This window comes from Hippocampus zosterae, chromosome 13 (assembly GCF_025434085.1).
Source record: "Hippocampus zosterae strain Florida chromosome 13, ASM2543408v3, whole genome shotgun sequence".
NCBI lineage: Eukaryota > Metazoa > Chordata > Actinopteri > Syngnathiformes > Syngnathidae > Hippocampus > Hippocampus zosterae.
Window position 1 is genome coordinate 22,548,371 of NC_067463.1, and position 12,361 is coordinate 22,560,731.

Sequence of the window (12,361 nt, forward strand, 5' to 3'; positions counted from 1 at the left end):
AACACCCAACTTGCTCTGCTGGTTTAAGAGCTATCGGAAATTACAAATTCTCATCGCCGATTGTTCATGCATCGTAGTAAAACATAACGAGACGAATTCGAAAACACTCATCAATATGTTTAAACAGTTTTTAAAAAAAATACTCATCTTAGTGCTGACCCAATGTTAAATATTATTTGAAAAATCCCGGTGGTAACTCTGCAAACAGGCATCGTGAGCTGTACCTGAACGCAACCGGCCCACTTCCAACATGGCGGCTCAACGGAGGAATTTGATGCAGAGTGTAAGTACAAACTTCGTCCCTCCTCCACGTCTTTGGCGTATAAAACTCAAAGGTTACAGCCTTGGATTGAAATATACTTTTAATACCCGTCTTGGTTGGTTTTATTTTTCTTTTGCACATTTCAGTGTGTTTGTGTGTACTTCTGTGACGTTAGCTTGCGCTAGCTAGCTGTGTGGCTAACATACATGCTCCACTCCCAGACGATTAAAGGTGAAAAAAAACATGATAAAATACTTTATACGGCATTGTTCGAAAGCTACAAAGCGTCTGACTTGATATACAAAATAACTGAGAAGATGAGAACGTAAATACAAGTTTAGGTTCCTTATTTAGGCTACACAAGAGAGTCTTAATAGGAGGATATCTCAATGGGATGCTGACTTCTTTTGTAGCATCAGAGTTGGACCGACGACCTTCCTCTGTGCCAACTCTGCGGCGTTGGCACCGCACCCAACTGCGTGTATGGCCCCGATGGGAAAGGCACGCAGAGCCACCCCAATGAGGACACACACCTTCGCTTCAGGTAAGAGAATCAGGATTGTATCGTAGATCCAGGTGGGCGGGAAATTGTGCTGAAAGTAAACTGAAGCCTCTTTCAAGCAACACTGTCAGCCCAAAGTGCTCCAAATACACCTTGCGCTCTTCTTTCCAGGAGTGAGGATGGCTGCTCCCTCTACGGCGTCTTCAACGGCTACGACGGCAGCCGAGTGGCCAGCTTCGCTTCGCAGTGTCTTACGGCCGAACTCCTGCTGGAGCAGCTCAGTGCCGACCACACGGACACCGATATCCGCAGGATCCTCACGCAGGTCGGTGTGATACCACATACATGTGTAGGAAATGTATAACCCGGATACGAAATAAAACAGCAGCACCGACGCGGGCGGGAGCACGGCAATTTCAGTGTGGAATTGTGCAGCTGCTTTTTCCCTGCCGCGTCGACTCGGTCTGAAGCTTTTAAAGTGCGACTGAGAAAATAAAATCACGCTAAAACGTTGAATTGTGTGCAAACATACTTTTATTTAGCTGATGCAAATAGTCGATGGCCATCCCTCATCGATTGTCCATTGCTAAAACAATGTGTGTTGTTTGTGCAGGCATTTGAAGCGGTGGAGAAAAGCTACTTGCACACCATCGACGACGCTCTGGCAGAGAAAGCTAACCTGTCTGGCTACATGCTACCGCATAGCGAGGTGTGTGCACCAAGGTTATTATCGTTCATGAAAGCTAACAAAAATCGCGACAACTATAAACTTAAAAAAAGAAAACAAACTGAAACTACATCTTGGATTAATTTTCAAAATGATAGAATGATTAATTGTCTTTTGTTTTCATTTTTTTGTCAATCAATATCTTGCATGAGCTTAAGATGTTCATTTTAAATCAATATCGCTCGACAGTACGTCTGTGCAGAAGGAAGGTTGGGCAGTTATTTGACAATCATAGTTCACTTTATTACACAATATATAGTGACTTTGGGTTTTTTTTTTCGTGTATGTTTGTTTATCTTGCACCCTGCAAATATTCCACACAATAAAATCAAATGAAGCATTTTCTCCCAAATAAAAAAGTGGCTCCAAAAACTATTTAAACCTGAATGGGGTGGAAAAAACCCCTCCAAATGAGATTAAAACTATTTAAAGAACAATTTTCACATTTTCCCCCAAATTAACAAAACGGCTACAAAAACTATTTAAAACGAACTGAATGGGAAAAATCACCCTCCCCGACATAAAACTATTGCTTTGGCTTTCCTCCCTTCACTTCATCCAAAAGAATAAGGTTGAAGTGAAGGGAGGAGCTTCATTTCAACAGGCCGTTTGCCCTGTCCGATAAAAGCGTTGACAATCAAGGAACTAGTCATCCCTTTCTATATCGCAGCTTACTTATTGTGGGTTGAGTGCATCGCACAATTTATTTTTGGTGTATGTTTTTTTTCTCCCTTTTCAATCGGGCCTCCAGAAGGTGCAGGAGCGCTTGAAGGAGTTGGAGCAGGAGGTGTCGGGAGGAGCCATGGCTATCGTGGCGCTCATCCTCAACAACAAACTCTACATCGCCAACGTTGGTACGTAACGAGCGCGAAAAACATGCGAGTTTGATGCCGTTTGATTTTTTCCACCAGCAGGTGTCGTGCTTTCACCACGTTTGCCATCAGCTCAATGACCTGCAAATGAACAGCCTTGCTCCTTACCCGAGCATGAAATGAGCATTATTCTTTTAAACAATTATTTTAATTATCCGTAAAGATGGCCCCGGTCATACTGATATCAATGTTATATTGACGCTGCATCTAATATGACGGTTACACTTGTACATGTCCCGACATGCTTTAAATATATTTGCGTGTATTAACGCACTGCTATTTCTAAAAAGGCACTTTAAAAAAGCCAAAAGACTCCTGAGCCTCTGTTCTCCCTCTCACTGTCAAGAAACGGGAGATTATAACATCACCTCGAGGAAAGGAAAAGAAGTTGTTTGCACAGTTGTCCAAATAAGAGGAACAATGTTCTTGCTTCTAGCTGTTTATTTGTCACCGACACAAGAAACAAAAGACAATTCAATGGAGGGTGGCTTCACTGGACATTTGCGTGTCTGATTTGCCGGCTCATGCTTAAGTTTGGACCTAAAATAGCCAAGTCAATCTTTCGTTCACTGCCTATTTCTGAAAATGTTTATTGGTGTGTCCTAGTGGCGTAGAATTCTCTGGAATTCAATTTACGTTTCTCAGGGACCAACCGGGCTCTGCTGTGCAAAACCACCAGCGATGGCCAGAACCAGTTTTTCCAGCTTGGCCGACCTCACAGCACCGATAATGACGACGAGCTGCAGAGACTTGCTGGGCTGGGTGAGGTTATCTTTTAACGTTGCTGTTGTTTGCATTTTTGCAATTTTTGAGATTTTCCCAACATTGAAGTGTAGAGTTCATGTCCGAGCCGTGCCGGCTTCTGCAGCCGTGCGACGACGACGGCGAGCATTTATTTACTTATTAAAAGCCGACTAAAAAAAAAGCATTACGATCCGTTTGGAATGTCATCGCAGTGAACCGTCTCAGACGCTTATTTTCAAGTGATCTATCAAAGTGATTTACATTGATCAGCAATCATTCCATGCCTGCCCCTTTTTTTCCCCAGGATTGGATTCGGCCCGCGTGAGGCAGGCGTGTCAGATTGCTGGGCAGAGCAGCACCAGGAGGCTTGGAGACTACCGGGTCAAAATCAACTACAATGATATCGACCTGCTCAGGTAGATGCAAGATCCATCCGGGTCGTGCTTGATTTCCTCTAGATGTGCAGATACGTTGAGAGCAGCAGAGGACCCGAAATTGAGCCCTGCGGAACTCCACACGAGAGTGGGGCAGAAAAGAATAATTGTCCTCTATTCATCTGAGTTTAAGTGAGATTAAAGTGGCCAAATTGTCATCTCACTTCCTTAAATTAACTTCAATTGTCAAAGCTAAATACAGAAAATATTTACTCCTTGGGGGAGAGTCTTTGAGTATTGAAAATCATTTCTTGTCATTTTTAATGCCATAATTTCTCTTCATCACAATTTTTTTTTTTTTTTTTTTTGCGGTACTCCAGCGCAGCCAAAACGAGGCCCATCATAGCCGAGCCAGAGATACTGGGTAGCCAGTCGCTGGATAGCGTTACGGGCTTTCTGCTGCTCATGTCGGAAGGACTCATCGACGCCCTGGAGTGCGCGCACGGGCCCGAACACGTCAATAAGGTTCGATGCACGCACCTCTCAAAATGATTCTCTTGCTTCCTTATGACACGAAAAATTGCACGCTTGACGCCGTTGTTTTCTAACTTCAGCCCGCTAAACCAGTTTTGCATAGCGACATGAAGTTGGGTACATACAGTACGTCTATCATGAAAACGACCGCGCAAAAAATCTCAAGACATCATGCGTAGGGGAGGAGCAAAAAAAAAACAACACCACAAAATTCTGCTGTTTTGGTTATTAGTCTTCTACTGCAGCTTTCACTGCACGCCCATATCCTGTTTTCCTAACACTATTGACACGAAATAATAATGCAATCACATATGGATGCGCCGGTTTTAGAAAGGGCAGCTGATTGATAACCCCCGTAGCTTCTTAATCTCACTGGGTGGTCGCCTGACTTCCTGATCCCACAGGAGATGGCGTTACGACCCAGCGCTGATGTTTGTCCTCCGATGAAGTATTTACGCTTTCTACTTGTTATAGTCCAAACTACAAGGCAAGTTTACTGTATCAGAATTCCATTTGGACGCATCACCTATAAACATGACAAGAACTGAGAAGAAGCAATTCCATTGCGGCTCCTTTTTTCCCGATGAGGCTGCAAACCTCAAATTGGAGTGGACCCACAAAAAAAATGTCTCCTCAAGACAGCGAGAGTGCTCCTTTGGGCTCACCTTGCTATGAGTAGAGAATGGCCAACACAGTAAAAAGGTTGCGAGCGCCCGTTGGAATTTCTTTCAAATTAAGCCCTCAAAGCAATAAAGATGACTCTTGAGTCTGAAAGGTTCCTTCTAACAACCTCACATTTGGTAGACGTGCCCATCATGAGTAGATGCAAAACGGCCATCGGCAGTTTTGCTTAGGAATAGCCGTTTTCCGGTCAGTTTTGCCATTCCCAGAGGCGCCAGAGTGCCAAATGCCCGACATGCCGAGGTGACCCGCGCTCCTGTTGCCGCCCTAGGAACTCGTTGCCATGGTGGCAGCCGAGCTGGCGCAGCAGAGCACGCTGGAGGCGGCCGCCCAGTCGGTGGTGGACCGCGTCAAACGGCTGCACCACGACGTCTACACGTCGGGCCGCCAGAGGGCCACCTTCTGCTCCCGTCACGAGGACATGACCCTGCTCATCCGCACGCTCAACTACCCGCTGGCGGACGGCGCCCAAACGCCCACGCAAGGTGCTTTGCTTCTTTGAGAGACTCGAGTTGAGATGGAGTCCTCATCGCCAGCGTTCTTTTAACGAGGAGAAGAAAGAAAAAAAAAATCCTGTCGCTGAAATTCAGCTTTTGTGCAGCACTGCGCTGCCTGCAACACGCCTGTAGAGGGCGGTGTTGCTATGGATTAGAGATCAGAACTGCTTTTGTGTAGAAGATAAAGATTTGTCCCGTCGAGTATCAGGGAGACAAATGGCGACACTTTGAACGCGAAATGTGTTGTTCTTTTGGACGTCCCTTCTAACCATGTTCCTCTTGGTTTGGGGCTTGCAGGCGGCCGCATCTACCCGGTGTCGGTGCCCTACTCCAACAGCCAGAGCACCAGTAAAACCAGCGTCACCCTCTCGCTGGTTATGCCCTCGCAGAGCACCCTGACCAACGGGACCGCCGCCGCCTCCACCCTGGAGGAGGGCACCCCCACGCCTGGGTAAGCTCGCTCGATTTTCCAAAATGCTTTAGCCCTAGCGTTAGCGGTACCTTGACTTTGAAATAGGGTTGAACAATTCGAATCATTGCTCATGGCAGTATTGAGCAAGCGGGGGAAAAGCATTTTGGTTCAGCTTTTTTTTTTTCTCTCCAGCTATCACGCTAGGCAACGTTCCATTTCATCGGTATTTTTTGAGACGTTTCCTTAATAGAGTCCAAAAATAGTCCGTCCACTGCTTTTCTCCTGATGCGAGTCGATTTGACGTCCAAGCGCGGCCACGGGAGAACTCGAACTGGCAGTGAAGGCAGCAGCGCTGTATTTTGCTGCTTTTATTCCCGCCTGTGTTTGTTTTGACTGGAGCAGCAACATTTTTCCGGGCTTCCTGTGTGAGAGCCCCCCCCCCGCTGCTCATTTAGATAAGTGATATCGCACCCCCCCCCTGCCCCCCCCCCCTTTACTCTATTTATTTTGGGTCAGCCATTTGCTTCCCGGTGTTCCTCCGCCGCTTTGCTTGTTTTTACGCGGCGAGCTTTCATTTCCTATTCTTTGGTTTGACAGGCGGAGAAAGACTCGAGTCGAGCTGCCGATACAACTTTGCGTCAAACAAAACGTAAATAAACGGCGGCGACGACTTCCGGGCAGCTCAAGCCGGAATGTTTTCAGGAGTCTTGAGAAAATTCTTGACAAGTGTAGCAGTTATAAAAGGCATGAAATCGGGTCAGGCGGGTCATTTCCTTCCTGCTTGTGTGCTTTACTCCGACAATATTACAACATTCATTTTCGTTTGTGAAGTTTTGTAATCAAAAACTAATTAATTAATTAGTTAATTAACTAAATAATTAACTAATTAATTTTATCTTTATTTGAATGAGTGTTTTGCATTTCTCACTGCTAAATTTCAACTTTAATTTCATTTTCTCAAAAAAAAAAGAAAATATGAAAAATGTTCTTGTAATATGACAAAATTCCTTGCTAAATGTAAAAAAAAAAATTAATTAAAAATATTGACTCCTCGAAAGGCATCTTGAAATCTTACTGATCCAAAGCCTGAAAATGCAAAAAAAACCCAACAAATTCTGACAAAATAATGTAGTGTCGTGAATGAGATTTGTTGTTTAAAGACAATACAACTTTATCTGCTTGGAAATAAACATTTTCGCTTCTACCTTGTTTATTTTTTTGGGGGGGAAAAAATCATATTACTCTGCTTAATAACTCCAATTATTTTTTCTCCAAACAGGTTCTAATGTATTACTTAAACATTAGGATTATCTTCCCTCAAAAAAACATCTTTAAAAAAACCTTTCCTTTCATGACATCCTGACTTTTTTCGCGTATCTGCGTTTTTGGGTTTTTTTTTTTTACCCCCCCCCCCCCCAAAAAAAAATATGGCTATTTTTAAAAAAAGCATAAAAATGGAACACACATCAAAATAAAATCATTTTTACTGAACTTTAGGATAATAATAGACCAGAAAAGATCATTTGAAATGCAACGCGCCTTGGTCCTACTTTTGGAAATCAAGGTGGAGGCAATCACTCCCTCATCCTCACCCTAATTTTTCCTCCTCCTCCTCCACGCCGGCCCTGCCGCGTCCTCCACCGCGCCGCCTCCTTCTCACGGAACCCCGACCTGCACCCCCGCCCTTCCCACCGTCATCTCCTGTCCAGTAGCCAGAGCCCCACGGCCACCCTGCAGTCCACCAACACGCAGACGCAGAGCTCCAGCTCCAGCTCGGGCGACGGCAGCCTCTTCCGCCAGCGGGGGAGCCAGGCGGCGCAGCCCGACGAGACGGGACGCGTCCCGCCCTACGTGGACTTCACGCAGTTCTACCGCCTGTGGGGCGGCGAACACGGCGACGGACAGATCGCTCGGGGCGGCCTGGGACCTGAGTGAGACCGACGTGGCGGAGTCCGAAGTCGGACATCGGGACCAAATGACCGGGGAAGCCTTTTGGACTTTGGGTTCCTCGTCGCTCGGAATTTGGCTGCCCCGTGCTCGGATGCCGTCGTGAACACGTCCAAACACTTTGCTCTCCCGTGCTCGCCAGAACCTAAAAATGTCGAAGGACTCGCCCTGCCGGCCAAGGGTTCCGAAAGGATACAACTTGTGATTAGGTGCACCCCCGAAAGAACTTCAACTGCATTATCAGGAACATATTTTTATTCACCTAAATTACAACTTTTTTTAAAAAAGCGCTTTTATTTTCTCCTTTAAAAACTGACTTCACATGCGACTTTCAAATCGCTTAGAACATAACAGCCGAACTTCATTTGGGGAGGGGGCTGGGGGGGGCAAAGTCAGATTTTTGCAAGAAATTACAGAAATGGGGAATTGTCACTGCAGAGTCAACATTTTTGTTCCAAAATATTTGTAAGCTAAAAATGCAAACAACTCGGCCTTTTTACTCATCAATTTTACCCATAATGCAACAGTGTTTGACTTGCCCAAGTTAAAAAAAAAACTCAGTCAAATGTGCGTTTTTTTTCTTTTAATTTATTGCTTATTCTTGGCAACCAAAAACTGGTCGGCAGCCCATCGCAGAGCTCACAGAGACAAACAACCACCCGCGCTCACACTCACACCTCGGGACAATCCAGAGTGTTCCGTTAACCTGCCGTGAATGTTTTTGGAATGTGGGTGGGAATCCGAGTACCCGGAAAAAACCCACCTCCGAGCAGTTTTTGGTGCTCGTGTCAAAATGAGAGCTTTAAAATAAATCCATATGTGAACGAAACAGAACTTTTGCCAGACGGGCGGAACAATCCCGCCGGCTTGGTTTGGCCCGCCTGAGGGCCCGGTTCTGACCCGTGTGCCTCATGTTGTCTCAAGTGCGTCATCTTTGAATTCAGACCTGCTGGACTTGTTTTGAAATCTCATGAATGTGCTCAATGTACTGTTTTTATTTTTTTTTAATTCAACAATAAAGATGCGTATGTCGAGTACATTCCATCTACTTTTGGTTCTGAAACGGACAATTTTGCGAGGATTCCTTGCCAGAGTCGCTCCTCTGAGATTTTGTCCACTCGCTCCAAAATTTGGATCGCGTGTGCTTGACACGGTCTCCGCTGAATTCCGAACCACCTGCGTGGTTTCGTCTTCGCCCTGCTGTGTGGGCGGAGCTTCGTGGCCAAACTTGATCCGTTGTTTTTTTCCACCGTGATGAAAAAATTTACACATTTTTGCGTGTAAATTCAGACCCCGCGGCCAGTTTTGCCTTCTTGAGGTCAACTTTGGTCGGCTTGTCTATCAAGAGTAGACCCACAAAAAAACTCTGCCGTTTTGGTAAGCAGTGGGGATTTTAGCAACATTTGCTTAGCGTGACCCGCAAAAAAGAAGCCGCAGGAAGTCTCTCATTTTAGTTCTCAAGTGCTCATTTGGGACACCCCCCCCCCCCAAGATTTTCTCCTTCTTGTTCACCGATTATTGCTCTTAATGGAAGTGCAGGATCTCCTGACAACTTGGTTCGAAGCGTCAGCTATTCTTGCTGTCCGGCTTCCTGTTTTCCAGCGGCACAGTCAGGAAGTGGGTGGGGGGGGGAGGGGGGGTTGGGAGTTGCGACAATCTGGATAAGAAAAAGGACATTGCGCAAGCTGGCTGTTTGAAACTCAACTGCTTCTTTATCCCCAGCGAGAAATACTTCTCCAGATTTTTTTATTTTTTTTACTTCAGCAATAATGGTTTAAAAAAAAAACATGAAATATCTTGTCACCATTATGACCGACTAGCTTATGTGATTAGGGAAAAAAAAAGGCAACATTAGTAATAATAATAATAATAATCATCATGTTACACAACAGTCGCTATTCAGCGGCCGCGGCCGCTGTTGTGCTCGGAGGCCACGCGTGTTGCTAATTGCTCCGCTTGGATGTAATTGCCCTTTTCTTTCCACTCGGGCCATAACCCAATTCTCCAAAAGTGGCTTTAATTGGCGTAATTGCCGCCGGAGGGGGTTTGTGGGGGGGGGGGGGGGGCATGGAGAGATGTTTAAAAAGTCCGAGGGGGATTTGGTAAAGAGGAGGTCAAGTTGCCGTTACGGCCTTCGGTCGGGCTTCCCGCTTTTCAAGTTTGATTGCGCTCGTTAGTTTGGAACTGCCGTTGGCTCGTGGATTGATGTAAGACGGAATCCATCATCGGGGGCGGTGCACCTTTCCACAGCAAAGGATTTTGCCCGATGAGCTCGAAAAACGCTTGGGTGCCTGTTTTGGGCAAATTTGAACCAAGTTTTGGAAGTGCGGGTTGATTGATTCAGCATTCACACGCAAAACTGACAACTGCACTAGGGCACCTCAAAAATGGAGCCCCCCCCCCTGAAGTCTGTTTCACTCCAATTTGACAGACGTGTCTCTCATGAGTGGACACCACAAAAAAAAAAAAAAAAAAGCCTTTATGAAACGGTTCCTGAAGAGACGCGTGAGGCCTGCCGTTTTGGTGCAAAGCACATTTTGGGGTTCCTTTTTGGCCATTCAATGACAAACTTGGCCAACCAAGATTGACCAAAAAAGCCCTTTACTTTTTGCAAGCTACATTTTGGTCTTTTTTGTTGGCCAACAAAAAGTCTCAAGAAGCCCTGCTCAAAATCCACAGGAAGTTTGCCTCTGGTTATTTTTTGTTGTTGTTTTTTTTTTTAAATTCTGGCCCCAAAGGTCGCTTCCCTGAGCAATATGAAAAATCTATCCTGAGCAGAACCACCAAAAAAGGTCCACAAAACTGCACCGGAAAGTGCACAAGATGTCTTTCCTCTCGCTCTCAAGCCCACCAAAATCTGACTCCGTTAAGTCTCTGTGACTTTTTTTTGTTTTTTTTTTTAATTGTATTTTTCTTTATAGAGCCAATTTCACCTGAGAACATAAGATTTGCTAGGCAAAACCTTTTTTTTGGGGGGGCGGGGGGGCTTTGCGGTCGAGTATTTCTTTTCCAACTGGTGCAGCATTTAAAAGATCAACAATAATTTGAATCTTTGCCATTTTTAAAGGATTAACATCAACTCAAATGGATCACCAAATCCAAAATGTACCAATGGAAAGTGCATATTGGTTTTGGTGGCACATAATCACCGTGAAAACAACCCTTAAAATCACTGCAGATTCTTTTTTTGGGGGGGGGGGCTGAATTTCTGTGCTGGGTTGCAGCCCACTCGAGTGTTCCTTTAGTCATTGCGTTTTTTTCACCTGACAATCACTCTTCAACTTGACGGACAGGTGACCCAACGCGTGGGACACGGCACGCCTTCTCGGTTACAATTCAACAGAAGTTGGCGCACCCACCCGCTGCGCAGGTGCGTTATCTATTCATTTTGGCTACACGCTCCCGTTTAGGGAGTGTTCCAGAGTGCAAACAAATCTCACGCACGTCTCTTCCTGTCTTTCACAGCACCGCGAATTGGAGTCACGCGGGAGCCGCGGCAAGTCGAGAAGAAGGTGACGAGGCGTCGAGCTCGGAGAGGTAAACCTTTTTGGAGGATTTACTCGTTTTGTCGGCCGGAAGCGGTGGTGGGCAACCTGCGGATCGGGGGCCATGTACGGGCCCCACCGTGACGTTTTAAGGACAGGTTTCCCCACAAATGCCTACAGGATACAAAAAATAAGGTTGCTTGTGAAAGTTCAAGCAGAGCTTTTGGGAGGAGGGGGGGGGCGCCTCATGATTTTGTCGGATTGCCCTTGCGCTTCAAATGATGATTGTCGTGTTGTGGTTTTTGACGTATTTTTACGTATTTGGGACGTGCGCGCGTTCACGATGACTCTTTTCGGCCGCCTGGAAGTCGAATGGCGCCGTTGTCCGTTGCCGGCGGCGTTGCTGTTTGTCTTTACGTTTTTTTTGTCCTGTTGCCTTTGTGGATTTTGTGTGTGTGTGTGTGTGTGTGTAGTGTGTGTGTGTAAGACGGAACTACTTTTCTCGTATATGTCAGGGGCGATTCGAGGATGAGCAGTTCAAGGGCGCTGACAGTTTCCAGAGCACATTCGAGAAGGAGGCATTCGGTCAGCGCGGTGGGCGGGGCTTCACACGGCCCAAAAAAAAAAAAAGCAATGGAATTTTTTTTTTTTTTTAATTCAAAATGTACTTTTGAACTGCTTTGACGTGACAACGTGAGCAACGCGCACTCAACAATGCACGACAGGTGTTATGCGTTTGAGCTGTTTTGCTTCAGCGGTCAAGAGGTCAAAGGTTATCTTGTGTATATTGCCGGCTGTGTTATTGCCGTTTTATTGTCACGGCAACAATTGGTTCCAACGTACGTGCGTGCCTTTGCATCACATGAGTGAGCACGGGCAAAGTGTCGGGCGCTTTTGTTGGGGTGGGGGGGGGTGGCACGGGGGGGGCGTTTTATAGTTGCTTTTTGATCAGTTTTCATGGTCACTGGCCCTTTGACAATATGTTCGCTTGTCCTGAAAAATGCTATAAAGTGGGGGGCGGGTGCAGGGGGGGGGGCAAACTAGATGGCGCCGCAAAAATGGCCTCTGAAAGGGAGACAGAAATGTTGTCAAATCTCTTTGATCATATGATTGGACAATTCAAGAAAGCAAGAGAAGGGACGCCTTTTTTTTTTTGTTGTTGCAAGGAAAATAGAAAGGAGGCTGCTCACAATTCTCTCTAAAACAGCCCCTCCCTTTTTATCTGCTCTTGATGTCCCTGAGTTGAAGGTGAGGCCACTCAGGGGAGGTTGGAGGTATCAGCAACTCCAAAGTACACCATCTTAGGGGGTGTTCACACGGCAAG

The 12,361-nt window shown here is 45.9% G+C and overlaps 1 protein-coding gene across 2 annotated transcripts; it reads left to right on the plus strand.

Moving 5' to 3' along the window:
- Window positions 1–220: 220 nt before the first annotated feature.
- Window positions 221–7,557, plus strand: tab1 (TGF-beta activated kinase 1/MAP3K7 binding protein 1). 2 transcript variants are annotated; one of them, XM_052084637.1, is made up of 11 exons: window positions 221–283; window positions 676–806; window positions 936–1,089; window positions 1,378–1,473; window positions 2,243–2,345; window positions 3,009–3,125; window positions 3,412–3,523; window positions 3,862–4,006; window positions 4,968–5,181; window positions 5,491–5,644; window positions 7,315–7,557. In XM_052084637.1, exons 1-11 carry the CDS (start codon window positions 251–253, stop codon window positions 7,538–7,540), a joined length of 1,485 nt encoding a protein of 494 aa, XP_051940597.1. In that variant the 5' UTR covers window positions 221–250; the 3' UTR covers window positions 7,541–7,557. The 2 variants fall into 2 exon arrangements, with proteins under 2 accessions (XP_051940597.1, XP_051940598.1); XM_052084638.1 differs by having other exon boundaries at window positions 250–283; window positions 7,318–7,557.
- Window positions 7,558–12,361: the final 4,804 nt, after the last annotated feature.